We start from the raw sequence: 27,942 nt of genomic DNA, 5'->3' as shown, positions 1-27,942 counted from the left end.
TTGGATTGAATTAAAAGGTGATACCTTTAATTTGCTACTAAAAGGATTAGATCTAAACGGACCTAATATAGCATTATATTGCTTTTCTGTAGTCAAAAAATTTAAAATTGTTCTGGAAATTCATTGCAACCTTTATGATTAAAATATTTCCAAACAGGAAGTGTGTTTTCTAGTTAACAATAAAATTATCTTCAAATAATTTTTTTTTAAACAACGCTGTGATATCATCTAATACAAAAACAAGTATGAAAGATTCTTCATGGATACCGTGCGCACGAGATATTAAATAGACCAATCAAAAATAAGGTGAGTGCATATCACCTGTCTAAAAATAGATAATCTTAGATAATAATAGAATCTCGGACAACATGAACTTTCGTCAAGACAATTAAACATTTTAATCGTATAAAAATTAGCCGTTTAAATCAGGCGTGCCTTTGCCTTAATCAATAATTATGTCAACTTGTGAAAACAATCTGTAAGCTCGACAAACTGTTGATTTAAATATTTAAAAAATCTAATCAGTAAAACTGTGTTTTTTCAAGTAGTGTAACACAGTCAAATCTTCTAACTGCACTTTCAAAGGTTAAACCAATCAAATTATGCGTAGATTTCATTCAATCAGTCGGATGCAAAAACAGCTCGCTGTTTGTTGTTGTAAACATGTTTATTTGACCTCTGTAGTTCAAGGTTTTCAAATTGTCAACATTAATTCCGTGTATGTGCGTGTAAATGATCGTGACCTCTTGCTGCACTAACTGGTATTATACCATGTTGATTACGTTATTGACATGTGTCGTCTTTAACTTGGGACCCAAAAGGACACATTATATCGACAAAGTGGCCCTTTGTTCATACCAGTTTATGATTTATAAGACATGGTTTGGCAGTAATTTACGTCAGCTGCGAGTCTCGAAGAACGAACTCCATTCTAAATTGCATTGTTTTTCATCTGCGACAGTTCATTGAATAATGAAATTTATAATTATAAAAATTTAATGTATTATTTAATTATGTTTATAAAGAAGGAAAGTTGGTGATTATGTATATATAATTAACGTAAAATGACCGGTATATATATATTTATACAGTAGTCAGCAGTAAAGAACTGAACATCACGAGCCTCGGTTTGGATTAATTGCTAAATTATTGCCTTATAACACTCCCTAAAATAGGGAATATAAAACGCGTTTATCGAAAAAGTATAACTATGGCGCTTAGTCGTAAAGTAAAAACTGTAGTTGGGTTGTTTTTATAATGACATTTTTTTAAAGAAATGAAAAAGAGAAGCACAATAGTCCCATGATGTTTTGTATGAGACAAATTATACTATCAAACTAAGCGCGTACCGAAATACGTGTGACATGTATAACCTCCTTGTAGTATTCAGCGAGCCTGTAGGTATGATGCACAATTCATATAGTGCGAACGAGTCATTAAACAAAAACAGAAAAAGTTCACTTTGCTATAATTGCAAATACAAATTCCGAACATGCAAAAATATCCGCAATTACTTCGTTTTGACCATTTGAACCGAGTAGACCTTTAAGGGTTTAAACCGAGAGACTGTCAATATTTGTTGTTGTTGTTGTTTCTATTTTTAAAATTTAGTGTAGCTTATTCACTCTAGCGTTGACAAAATTGCATGATACCTTCATAAAACTGCCTAGTACAGTTTCCAGATTTCTGAATTGGCCTGGGTCCTCGAATAGTGTCATAGTTATATTTGTTTCGATGAACGTTTATATTTTGCACGTTCATGTCTTGCATATCGTTTTGTCATATTATTAAACAGGAAAATAGTTCTTAAAGAGTGCCTACGTTCGATTAATCGTTAATATTCGGGTTTAATAAATTTTAATTATCTCAAACGTGTGGGCGAAGACGTGTTTTGATACAGAAGCGAATTGAATATATGGGTGGACCAATAGTTTTGAGTCACGTGATGTAAGATACCGCTCAATATAACTTACCCAATCCTTGTTGTGGAAAATTAGTCCGTATGGTTTGTTCTGCTTTAATTGTTCTGCCGGTAGCATCGGATTCGGGAGCGTAGTATAGCCTAGCTTATCTGATACTTGTCGGGTAAGCCTATTTATGTTTGAGTGTATGTTCACTAGCATTGAGTAATTAAATTGTAATTAAATTGAATGCGTTTTAATTCCCTTTTATTATTGTTTAATTTGAGTTACAATGCTATGACGTTAAATTTTATTTACACTTAACTGTATTATGAATATTGCTTGGCCAAGTGTGAGGTTGAGAGCTGTATAACCGGTTTAAACCCCAAATGCTTTGCATTGACCGTTCCAAGGCGGTGACCCCAGCCTTATTCATATTTTGTGATTATGTTTGTTTGTATTGTGCTGTATTGTGCTGTTTTTTACTGTTTTGGCAATCGGTCACTTGCCTTGAATAAAGGACCAACTAATTGTTTATAATGAGAATTAAATACTGCTCCAGCAGCTGGAGTTTCACTTCTTTATATTGAGTGAGTTGTTATCCTGCATTTGTTCTATGTCTGTTTGTACAAAACATGTCCATTGCGTATTTTGATACTGTCCCGATCATTTTATCTAATAATGTGAATACTTAAAAATATAACAGGAAGAACACTTGGTTTGATCGTGTTGTGATTTGTTTTCACCGAAACGCTGTTATAAACATAATTTATCCGGCGTTAAGTGGTGATGTTTTGTTTTATTCTTTACATCCGCAAATATTCGTTTTAACTGCTACGTTTGCAACGTATTTGTTTTCCCGATTATTAGAATTTATCAAACAATTGAAAAAAAAATACTATCCAAAATTTCAATTTTATCTTAAATTATGAAGACGTTATTTAGAACTAAAATATACAGTTGCTTCTTCCACCTCTTACACTGATAGACATTTAATGGGACAAATAACGTGGACATGCACGTTATTCTAAACGGTTTTAAATACAGCATTGTTTTAAAGGTTAATAAATATAAGTGACTGCACAGTTTTTGAAGGACTCGTTCATAAATCGGTCAAATTACGATTTTCAATACAATTGCCTTAGATTCAAAAAAGAATGTATATAGTATGTATAACCCATTTATGCCTAGCGTCTAGAAAAAAGGCCTTGGCAAACAGCGTAGACCCAGATGAGACGCCGCACGATGCTTAATGGAATTTCTGTAAGAAATATTCTAAATATAGAACTAAATATACTAGAAATCCTAATTTTGTAAATAAATTGATCCAATTTAGAAGGATGGGAGAGTCCACTAGGCATAAATGGGTTAAATATTGGTTCATTTATGTGTAACTATCATTCGAAATTGGTTAAAAATATCAAGCGTTTTTTAATGCTTTTTCTCAAGAATTCGGAACATTCCTGAAGTACGTACCTAGTTTGGATAATTCGAAGGTGAATATTAAACCAAGCGTGACCCATTGGTACCGCACATGATTTTACTTCCATAGGGCCAGCGTTCGAATCCAGGGGACATAAATATTTTTTATTTAGCATTTTTACTTGCCTGCTTAGCAAGTAGAATGCAAACTGCTAGTTTTCATAATTATGAAAACTACTAGTTTCCGCCAGTAGTACTTGTTATGACTATTCGAACCAATATAGATTTGTTATTAAACATAGCTAATGAAATATCTTTCTTATACGAACATCTTTAAACATGTCCCTTTAAGTTGTTTTATCATTTGCAGTTTTAATTTTTAAAAGATGTATTTTCCTCTAAATAAACCATAAAAATTTAAGAATAATATTAGCCCATTGATTGCGTTTTATTTCAATATGCAACATAAATGTTAGCGCCAAAAGTATAGTGTAACATTTAACTTGGGAAGTCACGTTAATGTTGCGCGTGTTTAGTCTTCAAAACAATTGACTCAACAGACGGTTAGTGCTCGCATCACCAAACACAAAGAATGTATATGGGCCGTGCTCTATGAAAATGGAGTTAAATGCATGTGCGAAAAGTGTCGTCCCAGACTAGCCTGTGCAGTCCGCACAGGCTAAAAATGGACGACACTTTCCAACTCGACAGGATTTTCGCAAAGAAGAGAATTTCTTTACCCGAAAAATACCATAATAGCGGAAAGTGTCGTCCCTGGTTAGCCTGTGTGGACTGCAGAGGCTAATCTGGGACGACACTTTACGCACATGCATTAAACCCCCTTTTCACAGAGCAGGGCACATATTAAAAAAAAACATTATAAACGGTGTATTTAAATAGCGAGCTTTCTCTTTGACTGGAAACCGTTTCTTTTGCAGACGCCGAAGGAAAAGAAAGGCAAGAAGATGCAGCAAGCTATTCTGTCGGGGCTGCAATATAAGGTCAACGACAACCCACCATGGATCACCACCATCCTGCTTGGCTTCCAGGTATGAAAATCATCGGACCATTTACCCCATGTGTTACTATACAATTTACAATTGAAGCTCCGTTAAAGTCGCATTGCCATTATACGTCGCAGGCTACGAGATTTGTCGCAACGTTGACGATAAATGTCGCACGGAACGATAAATGTCGCAAATCCTACTGACGATATATGACGCAACTTTAACGATAAATGTCGCAAAAATTTCAACTGCCGATATATGCAAGCTCACATAAGAAGAGCACCCGTAATTCCTGGCAGTTTTCATGGAAAGGCACACTTCTTTGCCGGTCCCATAATTAGCCAAACAGCTGAGCACAGAGGTTATGACCGGACCCCAGTGCGATCCTGGATCGATGATTCTATCCAAGAATATTCGCCTTCTATCGCTGATTAAAAGATGACAAAGCTGTCAGTCACCAGCAGAAATACCGAGAAATTTACATGTTGTTCTACCCCGACGATTCCTGTAAGACTGATCTTATATAACCAAAATTGTCGAAACGGCCTTAAATCCTAAGCAAAAACTTACGGGCACATCGCCTTTCCGATTTCCGACCAATTTAAAACAATATTTTTTTGTCGTTATTACTACGACTTAACCTTGATGGTCGAAAATGAATAAATATGACCGTTAAGGTCTATCTTCACCACAGCTGACAATTATGGACAATACTGACCACAGATGAGCATTTCGGACAATACTAGCTAAAAACTGACCATTCTTACGGAAGTCGGCCAAATGAACCTCGTCGGGTAATTTAGATCTAACCTTAGTCATTTTTAACATGACTTCCACAGGTATGCGACATGTATCGTTATTGTTGCGACATATAGCGGCAGTTGAAATTATTTCGACATTGATCATAAAGTTGCAACAAATATCGTCAGTACGATTTGCGACATTCATCGTTCCTTGTGACATTTATCGTCAACGTTTCGACACATCGCGAAGCCTGCGACATTTAACGGCGATGCGACCTTAAACAGCGCTACAACAGTCATTGTTTAACAATATATTTCCAGGTGCGAACATTGTAAGACCACATATGTAGGATCATTGATTTCACAAATTATTGCAAATCAACTTACAAAAATTATAATTCGCCACATATGTTTCAAAAAAAGTAAAAAAGAAATGTCATACATAACACACCCCATTATCGTGTATTTATTTTTACATTATCATTTCAAAATGTGTGAGTGTATTCATAATTGTCATGATGTAATGAATTATATCCTATTTGCGGTCTTCACGCATACCAAATTTACAATCACTCAACCATCTAAGTCTTAACGTGAAGAGAAAATATTATCTCAGATAAATTTTTTCAAATCGATTTCGTTGAAATAAACATCAAAACACTTTTGTTCTGTTAGTTGGAAACCAATATTTGATGTCGCAACCATTTTCCGTAATAATAAAACATTTTTTCAAAATAATTTTATGTTTACATGTGGATGATAATTATTAAGGCTATCGTTTATCGAGTAATATGTAGTAAAATTTAACAAAAAGACACTCATATAATGACACATATTTATTTACTGCTTACTGATGATATATTTACACATATTTTAGTTACATTTCTAAAGATATATTGGTAAATGTTAAATATGTTTCCTGTGTAATGACAAACATGGCCCAAGGGTGGTGTGGGCATTTTTTGTTTTAATTGGGTATAAAGTGAAACGCTTATGTCACATTTTTGTCCAAAATAACAATAAAAAAACTTACTTAATATGTTGTAAAGAAATTTTCGCTGACTATGAAAATACTTCCGGTCTATTAAAAAGGGCTCCAAGAGGGTGTGGTATTTTTCCTTTCATGGCAATAATGAAATCTTCGAACATGATGAGCAATAGTTTGCCTATCGTCATGGCCTATAGTCATTATTACATTTGTCAAGATGCTTTTTAGCTCAACTGAACACAACTGCTGGTGGGCGATTTTGTGATAATCGGTTGTCCGTCGTGCGGCGTCAGTCGTCCGTCGTTAAATTTACCTTTTGAACACTAATAGGCCAATCTTCATGAAATAGGTAAAAACATAAGCCCCTATTATATCTAGTACTGGTTTAAAACTGTGTCACGAAGGGTCGAAAACAAGGTCACTAGGTCATACTAAGAAAACGCTTGTGAATACTATTGATACAAAGGTGCTGGTATATTTTATAGCATGAAAATAGTCGTCAATATCAGGCGATATTAAGATATGCGTAGCATTAATTGGAATAAACGATTCAATACGCATGTCTGTAAAAACTAATCTTATTCAAGAATACCAAAATGCGGATACCACGATGTTATATAGTTACGACAAAAAACGCAACAAAAACAGTGAAAAACTCTTCAATTTGTTAAATATAAAGCGAAAGCTCTAAAAATTGTCTTAATTGTCATGTAAAACGACATACAACATATTCATACAGGTCATTTGTGTCTTGTTCTGTGAAAATAAGTTCGCACAGGCTAATCAGGGACGACACTTTCCGCTTTAATGGTATTTTTCGTTTGAAGGAAGTCCCTTTATACCGAAAATCTATTTTAAGCGGAAAGTGTCCTCGCTGATTAGCCTGTGCACATGAATTTTATGCACATGCATTTTATCCATTTTACTCCGAACAAGACACTTATTTCACCGCAAAACACCTAAATGCACAGGAGGGAAGCCCATAGTTTTATTTTTATTTGTTTCATTTTTGTTATATATATATATATATATATATATATATATATACCATGGGCTTCCCTCCTGTGCCTAAATGCACGTATTTCACTACTACAATGATCCGCATCGTCACTACAACCCACGTTGTTGTTTTCTTCTCTTTTCAGCACTACTTGATGCTGTTAAGCTCCAATCTGGCCACTCCGGGCCTTATGGCGTCGATAATATGCGCCGTAAATATTCCAGAAACAATGCACGTGCGTTCCATTCTGCTCGGCAACATGATATTCGCGTGCGGCCTAAGCACGCTCGTGCAGACGGTATTCGGGGTGAGGTAGGTAGGAAAACACTCCGAAGTATCGAATTTGTCTTTGCTTGACAACCAAAGTACACTGATAAGATTCTAGATTGTATGTTATAAATGCGTCCCAAATATAATGGTACCCGTTTTATTCGCACATATGTGTTATGTGCTGTTTTTCGCCCTTGTTTTCATGTCATATTTAATGATAGACGAAATATATGCGTACGCCCCCCCCCAAAAAAAAAAAAAAATATCGCCAAAGTAAAGTCAATTCATTTGATGCTTAACACTAAACTAGATCTAAATCACCTATTTAAACTCATTTTTCTTCTTTTTCGTACACAATATTTCCCACTTATCACAGACAATCGCTAAATGTTTAAACTTTCGACTCTCTGTCGCCTGGTTTATCAAGTCGTACTTTGCGATTCTAATGTATCCCCCAGTCACTCGTCTTACTTCCAAAAAAAGCATGGTCTGATAAATGACGACACATGTAGCACACTTCAGGAACACTTCAATGATGATTTACCAGCACCCGGAAGATTTCGTCAAAAAATCCTACTCAGGCAAAGGTTGTGGTCTGGTAGAGACATACAACCAGATAGCATTCAGGCTACTCTGGCTGATAGAAACGTCTGTAGGCGTATGTACCCACATATATACACCATCTTGCACATGTTGTTACTCACTTCAGTAACGTCCAGTTCTGTGGAGAGAGCTAACTCCGCATTAAAACATATCAAAAACAAATCAAGGTCAACAATTAAAGAAGAAAGATTCCATGCATTGGCATTACTGTTCCTACATAAGGATATTGGCATAGATATCAATGAGGTTATAAAGATATATGCGAGAAGACACCCTCGTAGGATCCTGTTACTAAATCCACTGTAAGACAGTCTAGTGAGATTGAAATGAAATCAAAGCAAGCTTTAGCTGACTGCGAGACTGTTAGAGAGTTTCGGACTATGTATTATACTCTGTGCAATTGAGTGATAGATCTATACCGAATCATTTAAATCAAATAAACTATGCACTGTTTGGCATTAAAAGAAGGGACTTTGATGAAAGTACATAAGGCGTGACATGCTAGAGAAGTGGTTGTCAAAGCCTTCACAATCACTAAAATCGTGGAGCTTCAGGGAGGATTCGCTCCCCCCCCAGATTCCCAAGCAGGGCTTTGCCCTGCACCCACCCGGGGCCCTAGCGATTCTTGGATCTCCAGCAAATCTTTCAATATCCCGCCCCGATCCTACCCAGAAGTCCTGGAGCCGCCCCTGGATGAAGCGTGGTCGGATCTATTTTAAAAATACAACACCGAATTTATTTCATCATAATTTGTGTTCATATGTGATCTTGCCGAATGGAATTGCAAATAAAACCAAATAAAATCATATGCAATATGTTCACATTCACTACGTGTCTTTTTTACAAAAGCAAGGTCGCGTTCCCTCCTGTTTTTAGCAAATATTTGAAAACCATTAAAACAGATGTGTTAAAATCCTTACTAAATAAATATGATTCAATCCATCATCGCTTTTATTTGTGGCAGCTTCATTTGTCATCGTACATGACAACAGTCAATCGGTATATATTTTTTTTATTTTTAGCCCAGGTTCGAATATATAAATATCTCTGGCGAAAACAATTATATCCTGTTGTTTGAAGCCTTATATTCACTTAACAATTTCCTAAACATTTCCTGATAATGATTATATTTCTGTTTAGGTTATTCTTTTGTATTTAAATGAACGTTTTGCATCGGTAAAATACCGTTTAATAATTTTTTGAGAGTGTGGCCCAGGCCAAACCTTAACTTTTAGATACTTGAAATCTACTTTAGTTTTTCATCGCTCAAAGAAAGTAATTGTTTCATGCCGATCATTACTTGCGTCGATGCTTTGCGACTATTCAACAAGATTGCGCATCTGCTATAATGCCCTAACGCGCATGCATTTTCTTGGTACAACATAATATGTGTATTTATTTGTTTGCATTATATCACGTTCCACAAGTAACCTGTGACTGATTTAGTGATTGGAATCATATAAAATACGCCATTAACGCAGAGTGAATCTACGAAAAAATCACACTTTTTACTCTAATAAGCCTAAAACGAGCATGGACCTACCATTTTATACAGAAAATATGCAGTTATGATTCGTCATTTTTCCAGTTTCTTAAACAGCTGTGTTCGAACTATTTCATTGCATTACATTATTTGCATCCCAAGATCCGACTCTGCACTTGAACACAATGGTGTTTTACCTCTGTACCCCAATAGTAATCGCCATCCAATCACCCCAAAGCTGTGAGTCTTGTTTCGCTGTAGGCGATTTGGGTACTATACATTTCATAATTTTCTGATAACCTATTGTAAAGTGTCTGGCATTTTCTTTTAAAGACGAGTATGGCACTGAACATTTCATAATTTTCAGATTACCTATTGTGCAGTGTCCGGCATTTGCTTTCATCGTTCCAATGTTAGCTCTCGTCAAAATTGAACGCTGGTCTTGTCCAGCCTCGTCGTCAGAGACGTCAGGCAACGCCACAAGTAACTCCACACAGCGTAAGCCGATAGCTTAGCTCGCAGCAATCGGGAAGCCTCGGACAATTCCGCCATTACGGCGATCGTCTGTGTGGTGTAGCCCACTGTCCGAAGCGTTCAGATTGAGCTCGCAGAACTGATTCGAATGCTTCTTTGATATTTTGGCTTTTCGTTGATGAAGTTCTCTGTATTATCATGAGCAAACATTAAACGAAAACAACTCCATAATGATACAGCTTGTATTACATGTAGCTATTTGCAGTTTAGCAATAGTCCTCTCATTTTGCATTGTTAAAAAGTAAATTCAAATTTTAATATCAATAACCAAACTATAATATAGTGACATAAACAAAACATCTGGGATTTTGAAATTAACTTTTCTAATGTTCTCTGATTTTCCTTTATAAACTTTGTCAAGACACATTGATAGATAGCACACGCCAACATCATGTTGAACGCATGCGCATTTTACTGTTAACATAACAATCAATTTACTGGGTTTTAATTTTATTCATTAAATGCAGTTCTATATCCGTCTGCATCCGTGTTAACTAAACATGTATTTTTTTAATCCTGCACAACTTCCTAAGAAGGATGTTTTTGTATGACAGCGCTGAAATCACGAGACTGCATGTCAAATATTGCGCCGCGCTCTTGAAAAACCGAGCCTAATGCATGTGCTTAAAGTGTCGTCCCAGATTAGACTGTGCAGTCCACAGATGCTCATCTGGGACGACACTTTCAGCCTTAACTGGATTTTGCGTAGAAGAGGCTTTCTTAAAACGAAAAGTACCATCTAAACGGAAAGTGTCGTCCCTGATTAGCCTGTGCGGACAGCACGGGCTAATTTGGGACGGTACTTTACGCACACGAATTAAACCCCATTTTCTCAAAGAGAGACTCATACGTAATGCTAAGGTTTAACATAACAATCAATTTACTGGGGTTTTATTTTATTCATTAAATGCAGTACTATATTCGTCTTCATCCGTGTTAACTAAACTGGCATGATGGTATATGTTTGGTAGATCTCAGTTATGCTTGTGCACCGTGACAATACATGTGTTTGATGTGATTTGCACGTGATAGCAAATGTACGTGTATATCTGTAAAGATGCGGAAGAATAACGAAATTTAAAAAAAAGACGTTCGTCAATAGTTTAAGCTTTCTGCACAAATGTATCCTTAAATAAATGCATTATGTATTTTAATAATCTTCGAAAGCGAATCATTGCAAAGCAAATAAAAAAAAAGGAAATTGTTATGTACAGGGCTTTAGTATCCTCAACAACAAAAAACGTAAAACAAAATTGATGTTTTTTATTCAGTAAAATATATATGTATAAAAATATGGTATGGTCTTATAAACAATTCATACAAATGATATATATGTCGTGATGATTATTTCAAATGTGCATGGCAAATAACTGCGTTCGGTAACACTGATTTTATTCTGTATTTATCACCAATCTTAGTACGTCTGTGACACTTTGCTCTTTCTTTTCTTTCACAGCTCCAAACTCAGTGGACTATACAGAACGAATGAGCCTGGTATGGAAACTGTCTCACGCTTTTATTAATCATTTTGGCCATGTACGCAAATGTATAATTCTTCCTTTTTGCCATGGACGGGCCTTCTATGTATTCATCTTACTTTGGTCATGGGCGACATTCTATGTACATGTAAACGTCTTATTCAAACTCCTTCGCAGCTGTCAACAACCGAGACCATTCCAGATATGGAAACGATTATACGCTTAAATTTGTTCGTTTTAATTTAAAAAAATATAAGTGCACTTGTCTTCATAATTGGTCATTTATTTTTATAAATCGTTGTGGCCAAACGGGAAGAAGAAAACATAAGATAACTTATTATAGCCATATATAAATAAAACATGTTAATTTAATAAATTGACATTAATACGAGATTGATAGCAATGCATACAGTCGTCAAACACAGTACAATGACCGTATCGACACTACACTATTCTTTTATCAGTCTGGTGTAGGACAAGAATAGACCAAATCATCTAAATCTGTTCTGAAAGATCTTGATGGGATATGCAATCCATTATATTGGTCCATGGGATATGCAATCCATTATATTGGTCCATGATAAAATATTTTAACTTGTTCTGACATATTATATATTCCCTGAATTTGCACTGTTTCAAGGATTGGAAGTTCAAATAAAGAGTACAATTTATATGAATAATGAAACCCTCGAAAAATAATCAGAAAATGTATTATTGTTCCTATCCGCTTATCCTTTATTTAAGGCAAGTTGACAACTGGATAATACAATGTCGGTAAGAGGTACCTTTTAAATAATTGAGCCTCGCTCTGAAAAAAAATGGGTTTAATGCATGTGCATAAACTGCCGTCCCATATTAGCCTGTGTATTCCACACAGGCTAGTCAGGGACGATACTTTCCGCTTTATTGACATTTTTCGTATTAAGGAAGTATTTTCGTAGCGAAAATCCAGTTTATGTGGAAAGTGTCATCCCTGGTTAGCTTGTGTGGACTACACAGTCTAATCTGGGACGACACTTTACGCACATGCACAAGTCTTTCCAAAGCAATGCTCAATTATATTCTTCCTAAACTGTTCAGCATGTTTCCAGCTGACTGGCTCAATCATGGTGGCGGCGGTACTTCAGATGTTAATCGGCGTGACGGGGCTTGTAAGCGTGCTTCTCAAGTTCATAGGGCCGCTCACTGTGGCGCCTACCATCATGCTGATGGGGCTATCAGTGGCCGAGACCGGCTTCGAACTATCTGGAAAACACTGGGGCATCTCTCTTGGGTGAGGAAATGGGGGGGGGGGCATCTCTCTTGGGTGAGGAAATGGGGGCATCTCTCTTGGGTGAGGAAATGGGAGGGGGGGCATCTCTCTTGGGTGAGGAAATCGGGGAGGGGGGGGCATCTCTCTTGGGTGAGGAAATGGGGAGGGGGTCATCTCTCTTGGTGATAAAACGAAATCTTGTGCTCAGTGATGCAGACGAGTATTTGCAATATGGTTGTTCAACCTGTCTGAAAAACACGTGCTTATCTCTCTTTGGCGAGGAAATCCAACTGTCTACTCGGTGATGAATATAATTATTCGCAAAATGGTTCTTTTAACCTGTCTTGAAAAAACTGGGGTATCTCACTTGGGTGAGGAAATGGAATTTTCTTCTCAGTGATAAATACAATTATTTGCAACATATTTTCTTCCCAGTGATTAATACAATTATTTGCAAAATGAATATGTTCGGAAAACTCCGGGGCATCTCTCTTGGGTGCGCAAAAGGACTTAACTGTTTAGTTATCAGTACAGTTGTTTGCAATGTGGATTTACGTAAACATTGGACGATCATAGGTTTCTCCGATCTGTTTACATCGTGTGTTGTACGAAGTGCTAATATAACTGTTTTAAAGGGGCCTTTTCACAGATTTTGGCATTTTTTTTAACTTATTCATTAAATGCTTTATATTGATAAATGTAAACATTGGATCGTAAAAGCTCCAGTAAAAAATCAAGAAAAAAAATAAAAAAAGGAAAAGAACATTGCCCGGAGCAGGTTTCGAACCAGTGACCCCTGGAGTCCTGCCTGAGTCCTTAAGTAAAAACGCTTTAGCCTACTGAGCTATTCCGCCGAGTACACAATCTTGACGTATTTTATACCTTATATAAGCAATCTTCGTAGTTTCACAAAATTTAACGACAAAAACAGAACTCTCCAAATTATTCAATCGTTTCGCGTTGCAACGCTTTATAATTTTTAGGTTTTAAAATCGTCAAAAGATGCATATAATGGCTATATTAGAGCATGGTTAATGTTCAGTATTACTGTTTCCTCACAAATATCATAACTAAAACGAAAACTTACGAATCTGAAACAACTTTTTTCAATTTTGTCAATTTACCAAAGCGTGAAAAGATCCCTTTAATATGGTAAGCGTCAGAACTGAGAATGTATTGATTTTTTTACTGAGAACATAAATAGCTTAATCAACATATGTTTCACTATTAGTGTAACTTGCATTGCAACTCCTACCAAACTCCGAGTATTGTTTAAGGATTAGTTTTCCATCATCGATATTTTCGTATATCTGTGTATGTGTAACGTAGATTAATTAACCATACAATACGTGAATACGGGCACTAAAAACACTTACTAAATACAGCACGGAATAAATTGAGTCGCGTTCTGGGAAAACTGGGCATAACGCATGTGCGTAAAGTGTCGTCTCAGATTAGCCTGTGCATTTCGCACATGCTAATCAGGGACGACACTTTCCGCTTTTATGACATTTATCGTTTAAATGAAGTCTCTTCTTAGCAAAAATCCAATTTATGCTGAAAATGTCGTCCCTGATAAGTTTGTGCGGACTGCATAGGCTAATCCGGGGCGACACTTAACGCACATGCATTATGCCCAGTTTTCTCAGCACGAAATAAATTTTACTCGGCACGATAGAAACGTCGATTACAGCGCTTTCTGATAAGATTTGATTCCATGAATGTACTGTTAGGCATACGTGGCTCGGGGGAATATTTTAAAAGAAATGCATGTCGCTTCAATATAATCATCCACTTTGTCGTTGTTAATCAAAGCACGTTTGTCTATTTAACGTGTTTTATTATACGAAGTCTTCATAGGACAAAAGCTGGACGTTTTATACGATCCCTTAACAATTCATTATGCTTGTAAATGCCGCGTTTATCAATCTGTTACAAAAAAATAAGAAAGGTCGTATTCGTACATACCTGTAAAATACGTAGTTCTTTGATAACTTTGAAAATTGTAGGCAGGGCCCTTATAAGTCATAATACTTGTATGCTTGTTTTGCAGTACGATTGTGTTGATCATCCTGTTCTCAGAGATTATTCCAATCTTTAAATTCCGAAATCCGTTCGACAGAAAGAGTGACCAGAAAATCGAGTTCGTCCTTCATAAGTTGTTTTCCGTAAGTTCCGTTAGCGATTTTAGACTTCTATTGAGGTGAGTTATGTGTTCCCTTTCAAGCTTGAAAGACGAGAATTCCATATTTGTGAAGTAAAAATTGCTGTTTTTGTTGACATATTTCGAAAATTTAAGCAGTACATTTTCATTCAAGTAAATTATGTAGACACTTTGTGTTTGGAAAAAAATGCGCTTCTAAAAAGTTATTTATATAAACTGTTACATAAGAAAGTTTTTTTTTATTTGCATATGTATGTGTTTTTATGAATTTCCTGTCCGTGTTCGTTATTAAGAATGTTCACACAAATATCAAAATGTAGGTCAAGTTAATGCAGGACAAGTTAATGTATAAGGAGCATTTAAGTTAAATCGATTGTTGCCATGTGAAAATTATGCTTAATGCTTGTGAGAAAAGTTGCATCACAGTTATGTAAGCCTGTGCAGTCCGCAGAATTTCGAACTTAACCCTTTGCATGCTGGGAAATTTGTCGTCTGCTAAAATGTCATCTGCAGAATTTCTAAAATTAGCATTTTCTTCGATTTTTTTTTCAAAGAATACTATTAGAATAGCAAACAGTTTGGATCCTGATGAGACGCCACGTTCTGTGGCGTCTCATCTGGATCCAAACTGTTTGCAAAGGCCTTCAAAATTCGGTTCCAGCACTGAAAGGGTTAATATAGTTTTTTTTCTTATTTTCTTGTTTAAATAAACTTTATCAGAATAACTACCAAAACTTTAGCGTTCTCATACTTATTTGCGATGAAGACTATTTAATGAGTTTTTCTTTTTTCCGTGTTGAATGAGTCACGTGATGCTTTGCTGTCTGCCTCAAGTGCATATAATCTGACTTTGATTAACTTATAAACAAACACAAAATAGCTCTCGAGTTTAAAAAAATATCTGAGAACACATGATCGCTCTCGAGTAGTGTAACAAAAAAGCAAGAAAACGTGTTACCGTATTCCATACAGACACGAATAGTAGACCAGACAAAATGAACTCTATCGCTAGTCAACTTCAACGGCGGTTTGCATTATACTGGTTCATGTAATCGAAATAAAAATACCACTGATGCATTATTAACGGATCAAACTATTCAACATGGATATAGAGTCTAAGTATATTAATCAAACGTTTTAAAATATCAGCATAGATTCGACACACATAAGAATTCGATGACTTGAATGTGTATGAAATTGTCATGTTTTGTATCAATCACGCGTCGTATCATGCTCACTAGCTTTTTCTTCACTAACTTTTTTTCAGTTCGTTTTTCTCTGAACACCCAGTGCCTTCATGTAACGAATTAATGTGGTAATAGAAAAAACAAACGGTAATTCATATAATGCACAATAAAACAATCATCTGCATTAAATATACTGCTTGTTCAATAAATGTAAAATACCATTACATCAAACCTCGCTCACGTTTTGTGGCGTACGGTGATTCGGTGACATTCACCCAATTTGTATTTGGCCGAGATTGACACAATCGACTTAAACCGAAAAAAAACAAATAATTACTAAATTAGGAAATATAACTTACAAAACTGACACTTTCTTACTTAATTAATGAAATTGTCAAGCAGATCAACAAATCAACGTTCACCAAGATTAATTATATGTATTCTTTGGTAAATCCAGTATTTTTAATAGTAATTTGATGGGGGATATAATTGACTGAGTATCAAATTTGTTAAAATATTATTTTGTCAACGTGCACATAAATAATACATCATTATATCATAATCACGTTTCAAGGTCATCCTGTCCACGTGTATCATGTGGTTCCTCTGCTACATCCTGACGGTGACTGGCGCATTTCCGGAGAAGGGTAACTATGGTTACGAAGGCCGGACGGATCTCCGCCTTGGTGTCATTCAAGAGGTTGCGTGGGTGAGATTCCCGTATCCAGGTTAGCGGCAACAAGGGCGTGTGGGGTAGTCAAATCGTTAAAAATGGTCTGATCCAATGTGGTATTGATGTACGCACACACGTACACATGTCAAACGAGGAGAGTCACCTTAAAAAATCACCATGTCATAGATTTGAGATAACAGTCAGTATACTTAACCGTGTTTAGGTCAGAATACACTAAATAGTTTCCTTATATAATTCAATGTGAAAGCGACAACTTTAGGCCAAAATAAATGCAACATTTTGCACATAGAGACCCCGATAACCATACCTTTTCTTAAAGGTCATTCTAAGCGGAATCGATTTATGCAATAAAAAAGATATGTCATGTACAATGCAAGAAAGAACTTGACACAAATCAAAATCAACTGTTTTTGCAACTTTTTTTTCGGCCGTTTCTTAGTGGAGTGTAACCTTTTTCAGTGCGATGGTTTACTATAGTCTTCAAGTTTATCATATTTCGGGGATTCAGAAGTGAACACCTATTCATGCCCTACCATAATCTCCGAAAGATAACACCCGAATACTAGATAAAAGTGTCAAACATGCCTTCCTGTCAACTATGGTATTTTTTTAGAGAGTACAGCCCTTTATGAAACGGTTATTTAGTGTACTGTAACCTATAACACATAACAAATCGAGTTAATTAGTAAATTAATTAGGCGTGCATGCGCTCTTTACAAAAAGTCCGAATAGCTCTACAATACAAGTACTTTATAAAACGAAACACATTATTATACTGACTACGAAATGCTTTAGTCTCATAACTGTGGAATTGCTTTCGACTTTTGCATGATTTCTTGCGCCATTGTATCAACAGGCATAACATGTATTTAATGACTAATTTTTTTGTTATTAAACCAATTGTTGCTTGATTCTCATATTATCTGAACATGAAAACATGTGTTTCCTTGTCAGGTCACTTCGGAATACCGAAGTTCAACTCGGCTTTCTTCGTAGCGATGATCGCCGGCGTGATCACATCCGTCATCGAGAGCATCGGCGACTACTTCACGTGTGCGCGACTTGCCGGCGCACTTCCGCCTCCGCCTCACGCCATTAATAGAGGTAATAACACCAAAGTCTTAAAAAGAAACATTAGAGCACTAATTTAGGCCTAGTTAGTTAAATGATTGTTTATTTCAGAGCACCCCCCCCCCAAAAAAAAAACAACAGGGGGGGGGGGTCAAAAAACAACTAACAAACATAGGTATGGTTTGCATGTGCATTGGCTACGTGTGCTGATCACCTTTCTAAGGCATTGTAATGTAATGGATACAATGTCCGCCTAACGACCGAGAGGTCACGGGTACGATCCCCACTGTGGGAGCGTTCTTTAGATCTTTCCCAATGACACCAAGTACTGGTTCTAGGCCCAGAAAACGGACTCGAGAGCGGTTCAATAAGTCGGAGGCTTTCGATGCAATCGAGCTAAAATAAAAAGGTTTAAACTTTAGGCATGGTTCAGTCTGCTGCCAGAACAGGCATTCTGTAATATAATTGGTATAGATTGAGTGTATGTTAGATCAATAGAAACGATTTATTGTATGATGGATCAATAAAACCGTAATTGATTGTTTGGAGGATCAATAAAACCGTGATTGATTGTTTGGTGGATCAATTAAACCAAGATTGATTGTTTGGTGGATCAATAAAACCGAGATTGATTGTTTAGTGGATCAATAGAAACGATTGTTTGTATGACGGATCAATAAAACCGTGATTGATTGTTTGGTGGATCAATAAAACCAAGATTGATTGTTTGGTTGGTAAATAAAACCGTGATTGATTGTTTAGTGGATCAATAAAACCAAGATTGATTGTTTGGCGGATCAATAAAGCCAAGATTGATTGTTTGGTGGATTAATAAAAAAGATTGATTGTATGGTGGATCAATAAAACCGAGGTTGATTGTTTGGTGGATCAATAAACCAAGATTGATTGTATGGTGGATCAATAAAACCGATATTGATTGTATGTTGGATCAATAAAACCGTGGTTGATTGTTTGGTGGATCAATAAAACCAAGATAAACTGTTTGGTGGATCAAAAGAAACGACTGATTGTATAGTAGATCAATAAAACCGTGATTGATTGTTTGGTAAATCAATAAAACCAAGATTGATTGTTTGGTGGATTAATAAAACCGTGATTGATTGTTTGGTGGATCACTATAAACGAATTATTGTATGGTAGATCAATAAAACCGTGATTGATTGTTTGGTGCATCAATAAAACCAAGATTGATTGTTTGGTGGAACAATGGAAACGATTGATTGTATGATGGATCAATAATACTGTGATTGATTGTTTGGTGGATCAATAAAACCAACAAAAAATGTTTGGTGGGTCAATAAAACCGTGATTGATTGTTCGGTGGATCAATACAACCAAGATTGATTGTTTAGTGGATCAATAAAACCAAGATTGATTGTTTGGTGGATCAATAAAAACTATTGATTGTATGTTGTTTCAATAAAACCGAGGTTGATTGTTTGGTGGATCAATAAACCAAGATCGATTGTATGGTTGGTCAATAAAACCGAGATTGATTGTATGGTGGATCAATAAAACCGTGGTTATTGTTTGTTGGATCAATAAAACCAAGATTAATTGGCCGGCGCACTTCCGCCTCCGCCTCACGCCATTAATAGAGGTAATAACACCAAAGTCTTAACAAGAAACATTAGAGCACTAATTTAGGCCTAGTTTGTTAAATGATTGTTTATTTCAGAGCCCCCCCCCCCCAAAAAAAAAGGGGGGGGGGACAAAAAACAACTAAAAACATAGGTATGGTTCGCATGTGCATTGGCTACGTGTGCTGATCACCTTTCTAAGGCATTGTAATGTAATGGATAAATTGTCCGCCAAACGACCGAGAGGTCACGGGTACGATCCCCACTGTGGGAGCGTTCTTTAGATCTCTCCCAATGACACCAAGTACTGGTTCTAGGCCCAGAAAACGGACTCGAGAGCTGTTCAATAAGTCGGCGGCTTTCGATGCAATCGAGCTAAAATAAAAAGGTTTAAACTTAAGGCATGGTTCAGTCTGCTGCTAGAACAGGCATTCTGTAATATAATTGGTATAGATTGAGTGTATGTTAGATCAACAGAAACGATTTATTGTATGATGGATCAATAAAACCGTGATTGATTGTTTGGAGGATCAATTAAACCGTGATTGATTGTTTGGTGGATTAATTAAACCAAGATTGATTGTTTGGTGGATCAATAAAACCGAGATTGATTGTTTAGTGGATCAATAGAAACGATTGTTTGTATGACGGATCAATAAAACCGTGATTGATTGTTTGGAGGATCAATAAAACCAAGATTGATTGTTTGGTGGGTAAATAAAACCGTGATTGATTGTTTGGTGGATCAATAAAACCAAGATTGATTGTTTGGTGGATCAATAAAGCCAAGATTGATTGTTTGATGGATTAATAAAAACGATTGATTGTATGGTGGATCAATAAAACCGAGGTTGATTGTTTGGTGGATCAATAAACCAAGATTGATTTATGGTGGATCAATAAAACCGATATTGCTTGTATGTTGGATCAATAAAACCGTGGTAGATTGTTTGGTGGATCAATAAAACCAAGATAAATTGTTTGGTGGATCAAAAGAAACGACTGATTGTATAGTAGATCAATAAAACCGTGATTGATTGTTTGGTAAATCAATAAAACCAAGATTGATTGTTTGGTGGATTAATAAAATTGTGATTGATTGTTTGGTGGATCACTAGAAACGAATGATTGTATGGTAGATCAATAAAACCGTGATTGATTGTTTGGTGCATCAATAAAACCAAGATTGATTGTTTGGTGGATCAATAGAAACGATTGATAGTATGATGGATCAATAATACTGTGATTGATTGTTTGGTGGATCAATAAAACCAAGAAAAAATGTTTGGTGGGTCAATAAAACCGTGATTGATTGTTCGGTGGATCAATACAACCAAGATTGATTGTTTGGTGGATCAATAAAACCAAGATTGATTGTTTGGTGGATCAATAAAAACTATTGATTGTATGTTGTTTCAATAAAACATAGGTTGATTGTTTGGTGGATCAATAAACCAAGATCGATTGTATGGTTGGTCAATAAAACCGAGATTGATTGTATGGTGGATCAATAAAACCGTGGTTATTGTTTGTTGGATCAATAAAACCAAGATTAATTGGCCGGCGCACTTCCGCCTCCGCCTCACGCCATTAATAGAGGTAATAACACCAAAGTCTTAACAAGAAACATTAGAGCACTAATTTAGGCCTAGTTAGTTAAATGATTTTTTATTTCAGAGCCCCCCCCCCAAAAAAAAACCTGGGGGGGGGACAAAAAACAACTAACAAACATAGGTATGGTTCGCATGTGCATTGGCTACGTGTGCTGATCACCTTTCTAAGGCATTGTAATGTAATGGATAAAATGTCCGCCTAACGACCGGGAGGTCACGGGTACGATCCCCACTGTGGGAGCGTTCTTTAGATCTCTCCCAATGACACCAAGTACTGGTTCTAGGCCCAGAAAACGGACTCGAGAGCTGTTCAATAAGTCGGAGGCTTTCGATGCAATCGAGCTAAAATAAAAAGGTTTAAACTTAAGGCATGGTTCAGTCTGCTGCTAGAACAGGCATTCTGTAATATTATTGGTATAGATTGAGTGTATGTTAGATCAATAGAAACGATTTATTGTATGATGGATCAAAAAAAACGTGATTGATTGTTTGGAGGATCAATAAAACCGTGATTGATTGTTTGGTGGATCAATTAAACCAAGATTGATTGTTTGGTGGATCAATAAAACCGAGATTAATTGTTTAGTGGATCAATAGAAACGATTGTTTGTATGACGGATCATTAAAACCGTGATTGATTGTTTGGAGGATCAATAAAACCCTGATTGATTGTTTGGTAGATCAATTAAACCAAGATTGATTGTTTGGTGGATCAATAAAACCGAGATTGATTGTTTAGTGGATCAATAGAAACGATTTTTTGTAGGACGGATCATTAAAACCGTGATTGATTGTTTGGAGGACCAATAAAACCAAGATTGATTGTTTGGTGGGTAAATAAAACAGTGATTGATTGTTTGGTGGATCAATAAAACCAAGATTGATTGTTTGGTGGATCAATAAAGCCAAGATTGATTGTTTGGTGGATTAATAAAAACGATTGATTGTATGGTGGATCAATAAAACCGAGGTTGATTGTTTGGTGGATCAATAAAGCAAGATTGATTGTATGGTGGATCAATAAAGCCGATATTTCTTGTATGTTGGATCAATAAAACCGTGGTTGATTGTTTGGTGGATCAATAAAACCAAGATAAATTGTTTGGTGGATCAAAAGAAACGACAGATTGTATAGTAGATCAATAAAACCGTGATTGATTGTTTGGTAAATCAATAAAACCAAGATTGATTGTTTGGTGGATCAAAAGAAACGACTGATTGTATAGTAGATCAATAAAACCGTGATTGATTGTTTGGTAAATCAATAAAACCAAGATTGATTGTTTGGTGGATTAATAAAACCGTGATTGAATGTTTGGTGGATCACTAGAAACGAATGATTGTATGGTAGATCAATAAAACCGTGATTGATTGTTTGGTGCATCAATAAAACCAAGATTGATTGTTTTGTGGATCAATAGAAACGATTGATAGTATGATGGATCAATAAAACTGAGATTGATTGTTTGGTGGATCAATAAAACCAAGAAAAAATGTTTGGTGGGTCAATAAAACCGTGATTGATTGTTCGGTGGATCAATACAACCAAGATTGATTGTTTGGTGGATCAATAAAACCAAGATTGATTGTTTGGTGGATCAATAAAAACTATTGATTGTTTGTTGTTTCAATAAAACCGAGGTTGATTGTTTGGTGGATCAATAAACCAAGATCGATTGTATGGTTGGTCAATAAAACCGAGATTGATTGTATGGTGGATCAATAAAACCGTGGTTATTGTTTGTTGGATCAATAAAACCAAGACTGATTGGCCGGCGCACTTCCGCCTCCGCCTCACGTTATTAATAGAGGTAATAACACCAAAGTCTTAACAAGAAACATTAGAGCACTAATTTAGGCCAAGTTAGTTAAATGATTGTTTATTTCAGAGCCCTTCCCCCTCCCCCCCCCCAAAAGAAAAACAGGGGGGGGGGGACAAAAAGCAACTAACAACTATGTAGGTATGGTTCGCATGTGCATTGGCTACGTGTGCTGATCACCTTTCTAAGGCATTGTAATGTAATGAATAAAATGTCCGCCTAACGACCGGGAGGTCACGGGTACGATCCCCACTGTGGGAGCGTTCTTTAGATCTCTCCCAATGACACCAAGTACTGGTTCTAGGCCCAGAAAACGGACTCGAGAGCGGTTCAATAAGTCGGAGGCTTTCGATGCAAACGAGCTAAAATAAAAAGGTTTAAACTTAAGGCATGGTTCAGTCTGCTGCCAGAACAGGCATTCTGTAATATAATTAGTATAGATTGAGTGTATGTTAGATCAATAGAAACGATTTATTGTATGATGGATCAATAAAACAGTGATTGATTGTTTGGAGGATCAATAAAACCGTGATTGATTGTTTGGTGGATCAATAAAACCAAGATTGATTGTTTGGTGGATCAATAAAACCAAGATTGATTGATTCATGCCAAAATATGTGAGGAGGTCCCTTAAAATGTATACGCAAGTAGACATTGCCTTACATTAAGAACTAGTGGAGGCGACACTACATTGTAATCCCGATACTGTGTCTGGAGCACCATTATTCCACATGTGTGACTTTCTGTTTAACGTTGTTATATAACGTCATGGTGTGGCCTGATTCAAGGCGAATAATGGCGCTATCGAAGGCATTTCTCCCTTAAATATGAAAGGTATTAAACGTGCATTAACCCTTTCACTTTCTGCAACAAGTGTTATATGGATGAAATAAAAAATATACACACTTCCAATTGATACTTGCATCCCGTGTTAATCTAACAAATGCTTTCTAATAATCGCCTACTTCGATGCGAAGTTTACTACCTTACTGTGTCGTTACCAATAGTGTTAATGCTTTTAAAGGTACTCGATGCACTTTTCCTTTATAGTTTACTACATGTACTGATTTTTGAGTGTACCCGAATAACTTGTAAAATGACAAAAATAAATATTGCATTCAGAGTTAATAAAAACGAGACGCATGTGTGAATCGTCTATATAAGAAATACTTTTTAAAAGAAAATTATTGGTATACCCGTTTTCTGCATATGGAGATGTTCTTAATGCGTATGTGCATTAAATTCATTTTCTTAATTAAACATACTAGTATTCACTAAGAATTTCCAGTATTATAATATGTATATTTGTAGGTATATTTATGGAAGGTGTGGGTTGCATTATATCGGCAGCCGTCGGGACGGGTTTTGGAGTGACGTCGTGCAGTCAAAATATAGGCGTTATAAGTCTCACCAAGGTAATTTATTTTAGCGAATATTTTATCTCGTCTAATGAACTTCTATCGTTCTAAAATGACATATGTTGCATATGTGCAATGACAAAGTTTTTGCTGCACAAAATCCGCATTGCTCAGAGTACACTTTAGTTATTTATATACGTGTAGGCTTATTTATTTAGACGTCACCGAATACGTTGTCACATAGCCGTATAACTTAAAGGACAATGCGTTTTACCTTACGGTACGCTTATAATTGTTTATGATAGATAAGATGAGAACCACATGTTTCAAGTCAGAATTCAATTACTCAATAGCCCTTCTTTGGCTTATTTACTCATAAATCGCACAGGCACTCGGCATAAGTTGCTCCCCCCCACTGCTACTTCTCTGCCCGTAGCTTAGCTACTACGACCTCCCAACGCCCTCAACATTGTCCACTTGATATACACAAAAACAAAACAAAACAATGTAAGTCCAAAAATGTATACATACATGTAAATTAAAAAAAGACTTACTTTTTATGTTATACTTTGTATGACAATTTGACAATTATGAGGGTTTTGAGAGGGGGTAGACGCTGGGGGAAGAGGGGTAGCAGTTGGGGGGGGGGGCAACATATGCCGAGTGCCTGTGTTTTATCGTATATTTGCGGCGATGAGATCATAATAATGAATCATGTACAGGTTTATAAATGTTTGTATATCCTTTTTCTACTGTACTTCTGTTTTGGAAAACAATGCTTAATGGATGTGCTTTATGTATCGTCTCAGATAGGCATGTGCAGTTAACACAGGCTAATCAAGGAAAACACTTTCCGCTTTTATGTTTTGTTTCTGTTAAAAGGAAGTTTGTCTTTACCAAAATCCAATTTAAGCGGAACGTGTCGTCCCTGATGAACCTGTGCGGACTACACGGGCTGATCTGGTACCATACTTTACGCACATGCATTTAGCCCCAATTCCTCAGAACGCGGCTTACACTTAATAATGCTATTGTTTGTAGGTTGGCAGTCGCCGCGTTGTAATTGTGGCGGGAATCACTATGGTAGTGTTCGGCTGCTTCGGAAAATTCAGCGCGCTCGTGGTCTCTATGCCGGACCCGATCATCGGGGCTTCCTTCCTCGTATTATTCGGTAAAACTATAAGGAGCACTCATATTATTTCTTCGAGCGCTTTTTTTTTCAATTTGACTTTTGATTGGGGCCATTTTGCATTCGTATACAACAAACAAAAGATCTACATGCCTGACCAAATCAACGGTTCCTGCTTCCTCTGCTTTTCGGTATAAAAAGTACAGATTGTAAGTTCAATGCTTGATTCGAGTGTATTGCCTTTCACGAGTTGATTGGTGTAACTGTGCATCCCAATAAACATTGACTGTTCCAGGGCGATGGTCTTGTTTTATTTATTTTTGTATGTGATTGTTGCATGTTCAGTCAATCCTTTTGTCTTATGTAAGACTGTTCGGCAATTGTCAGCAATCAACTATCATGTGAGCCTTGTTTTGAGAAAACTGGGCTTAATGTATGTGCGTAAAGTGTCATCCCAGATTAGTCCTTGCAGTCCGCACAGGCTAATCAGGGACGACACTTTCCGCTTAAACTAGATTTTCGGTAAAAAGGGATTTCCTTTCAACGAAAAATACCATTAAAGCGGAAAGTGTCGTCCCTGTTTAGCCTGTGCGGACTGCACAGGCTAATCTGAGACGACACTTTACGCACATGCGTTATGCCCAGTTTTCTAAGAACAAGACACATAGATAAAGCAAACGGTTGTTCTCGTCTCGGTTCAGCTTATGTTGCATTTTGTTATTATATTAACATATTTATGCCTAGTGGACTCTCCCAACCTTCTAAATTAGATCACTTTTTTTCCAAAATTAGGGATGTCTAGTTTATTTATTTCTATATTTAGAATATTTCTTACAGAAATTCATTTAAGCAAACAGCGCAGACTCTGATGAGACGCCGCATCATGCGTCATCTGCGTCTACGCTGTTTGCCAATGCCCTTTTTCTAGACGCTAGGCATAATTGGGTTAAATATAAAAATTGTCTTTTCAGGTGTCCTGACGGCGGTGGGCGCGTCCAATCTCCAGTACGTGGATCTCAACTCCTCTCGGAACCTCGTCGTGTTCGGCATCTCCCTCTTCCTGGGCCTCAGTTTTCCTAACTGGGTCATGAGGAATGAGGCCCTTATTAGAACCGGTTTGTAAAAAAAAAACGTTTTACTAGATTCGATTTGTCATGGGACTCGACATTTATCTTACTTTACCCTGTTTGGTCCAGCAATTTTAGTCCAGCAAAACGATGACTTCTTAAAAATCATAATGTATTACGTGTAACATGAATGTTTTAACGGCTGTTGCATTATGCAAAACATAAAGACTGATTTGTATCAAGTGTATCCATAAACAAGTATATGTACTGCAGTTTACCATTCTCATAATTTGTATAACCTGAAAATATACAGATCTGATAGAGTTTTAACGATTCAATTTAATCCGTAATGTGATCGTTTAACTCTAGCCTCTTAACAGGTTTTGTCGTGGTTCGCGTCTTCAATAAAATCTTGATATAACAAGACCTCAGTAGAAAAATGAAAAGATGCAACAAATACCATTGAACCGTTACTGTACTGATAAATAAACACAGGTATGCTTCCTCGATTGCTCGGATATGGAAAGTACCATTTGACCAGTATTTTACTCAAAATTTCTAATAAGTGTGCACATATAATTTTCAGGTAACACTGACCTAGACCAGGTACTTCAGGCCCTTCTTGCCAACAACATGTTCATGGGGTGCTTTTCAGCGCTTGTTCTAGACAACGTGATACCCGGTAAGCATTTGACATTTAAGCCTATTTCTGGAACAAAATAGGTTTAAAACATGTGCGTTAAGTGTCGTTATATATTTGCCTGTGCAATCCGCATAAGCTAAAATTTGACGACACTTTCCGCTTTTTAAATTTTTCTGTTTAAAGGGAGTCTCTTCTAAACGAACGACACCTTACGCACGAGCAAGACCCGTTTCTCCATCACGCGGCTTATATAGTGTGCGCCTATGTAATTGACATAATATGAACAAGTTGAAAATAAATCAGTTAAGATTTCACCCATGGGAACGTCAACGATCATGAACCTTCAAACTTGTTAACAATTGTTGTAGTCAACATGTTAAATATTGCTCTGCTGGTTAATATCGACGATCTGTGTAGTGCTTTTAGTCATTTGCATTATTGGCTACTTTGCACACTAATTGGTAAAGAATATCAAAATAGCATTTAGGGTTGTTATACAAATGAACATGTTGACATATGTCGTGGCATGGTCATGTATATTTATATTGTTGTTTTTCTCCGGTCGAAGCTATCATATAGATTGTACATGTACCGGTTGTTTTTTACTAAAAGGGACTGACGACGAACGAGGCATTGTAATTTGGCGAGAAGTTCCGAGCGATACCGATGAGGAAAGCGAAGATATAAATATGGTCAATATGAACCTCTCCATGAAAACGTACGATCTGCCGTTCGGAATGAACCTTATACGCAACTTCCGGTGGGGAAAGCACGTGCCCATCTTTCCAACATTCGACGGCTTCGATAGCGTGCGATGCCCGTGCAAAGGTTCTCCCCTGTACCTTGAGGACTTCGAAGTGGTATTGAAAAATGATAAAAACGGACGTGTGGAAAACGGCACGACAAAAGTATGA

At 36.6% G+C, this 27,942-nt stretch overlaps 1 protein-coding gene across 1 annotated transcript; it reads left to right on the top strand.

Moving 5' to 3' along the window:
* Positions 1–2,025: 2,025 nt before the first annotated feature.
* LOC127835828 (solute carrier family 23 member 1-like) lies at positions 2,026–27,942 on the top strand. The gene is made up of 14 exons (XM_052362259.1): positions 2,026–2,085; positions 4,262–4,372; positions 7,207–7,373; positions 9,785–9,915; positions 11,408–11,445; positions 12,521–12,702; positions 14,735–14,849; positions 16,607–16,760; positions 17,681–17,830; positions 24,143–24,246; positions 25,231–25,360; positions 26,290–26,433; positions 26,972–27,067; positions 27,641–27,942. The coding sequence occupies exons 2-14, from the start codon at positions 4,289–4,291 to the stop codon at positions 27,940–27,942; spliced, it is 1,797 nt and encodes a 598-aa protein (XP_052218219.1). The 5' UTR covers positions 2,026–2,085; positions 4,262–4,288.

Source organism: Dreissena polymorpha, chromosome 6, assembly GCF_020536995.1.
Source record: "Dreissena polymorpha isolate Duluth1 chromosome 6, UMN_Dpol_1.0, whole genome shotgun sequence".
Lineage (NCBI taxonomy): Eukaryota > Metazoa > Mollusca > Bivalvia > Myida > Dreissenidae > Dreissena > Dreissena polymorpha.
This window is presented reverse-complemented; position numbering and strand designations above follow the sequence as displayed.

Excerpts from the sequence above, each read along its gene's own strand:
- LOC127835828 (XM_052362259.1), top strand. The coding sequence starts at position 4,289 with ATGCAGCAAGCTATTCTGTCGGGGCTGCAATATAAGGTCAACGACAAC. Across the intron at positions 7,374-9,784 it reads CAGACGGTATTCGGGGTGAG|ATTACCTATTGTGCAGTGTC; the intron begins GTAGGTAGGAAA and ends CATAATTTTCAG. Across the intron at positions 26,434-26,971 it reads TGAGGCCCTTATTAGAACCG|GTAACACTGACCTAGACCAG; the intron begins GTTTGTAAAAAA and ends TATAATTTTCAG.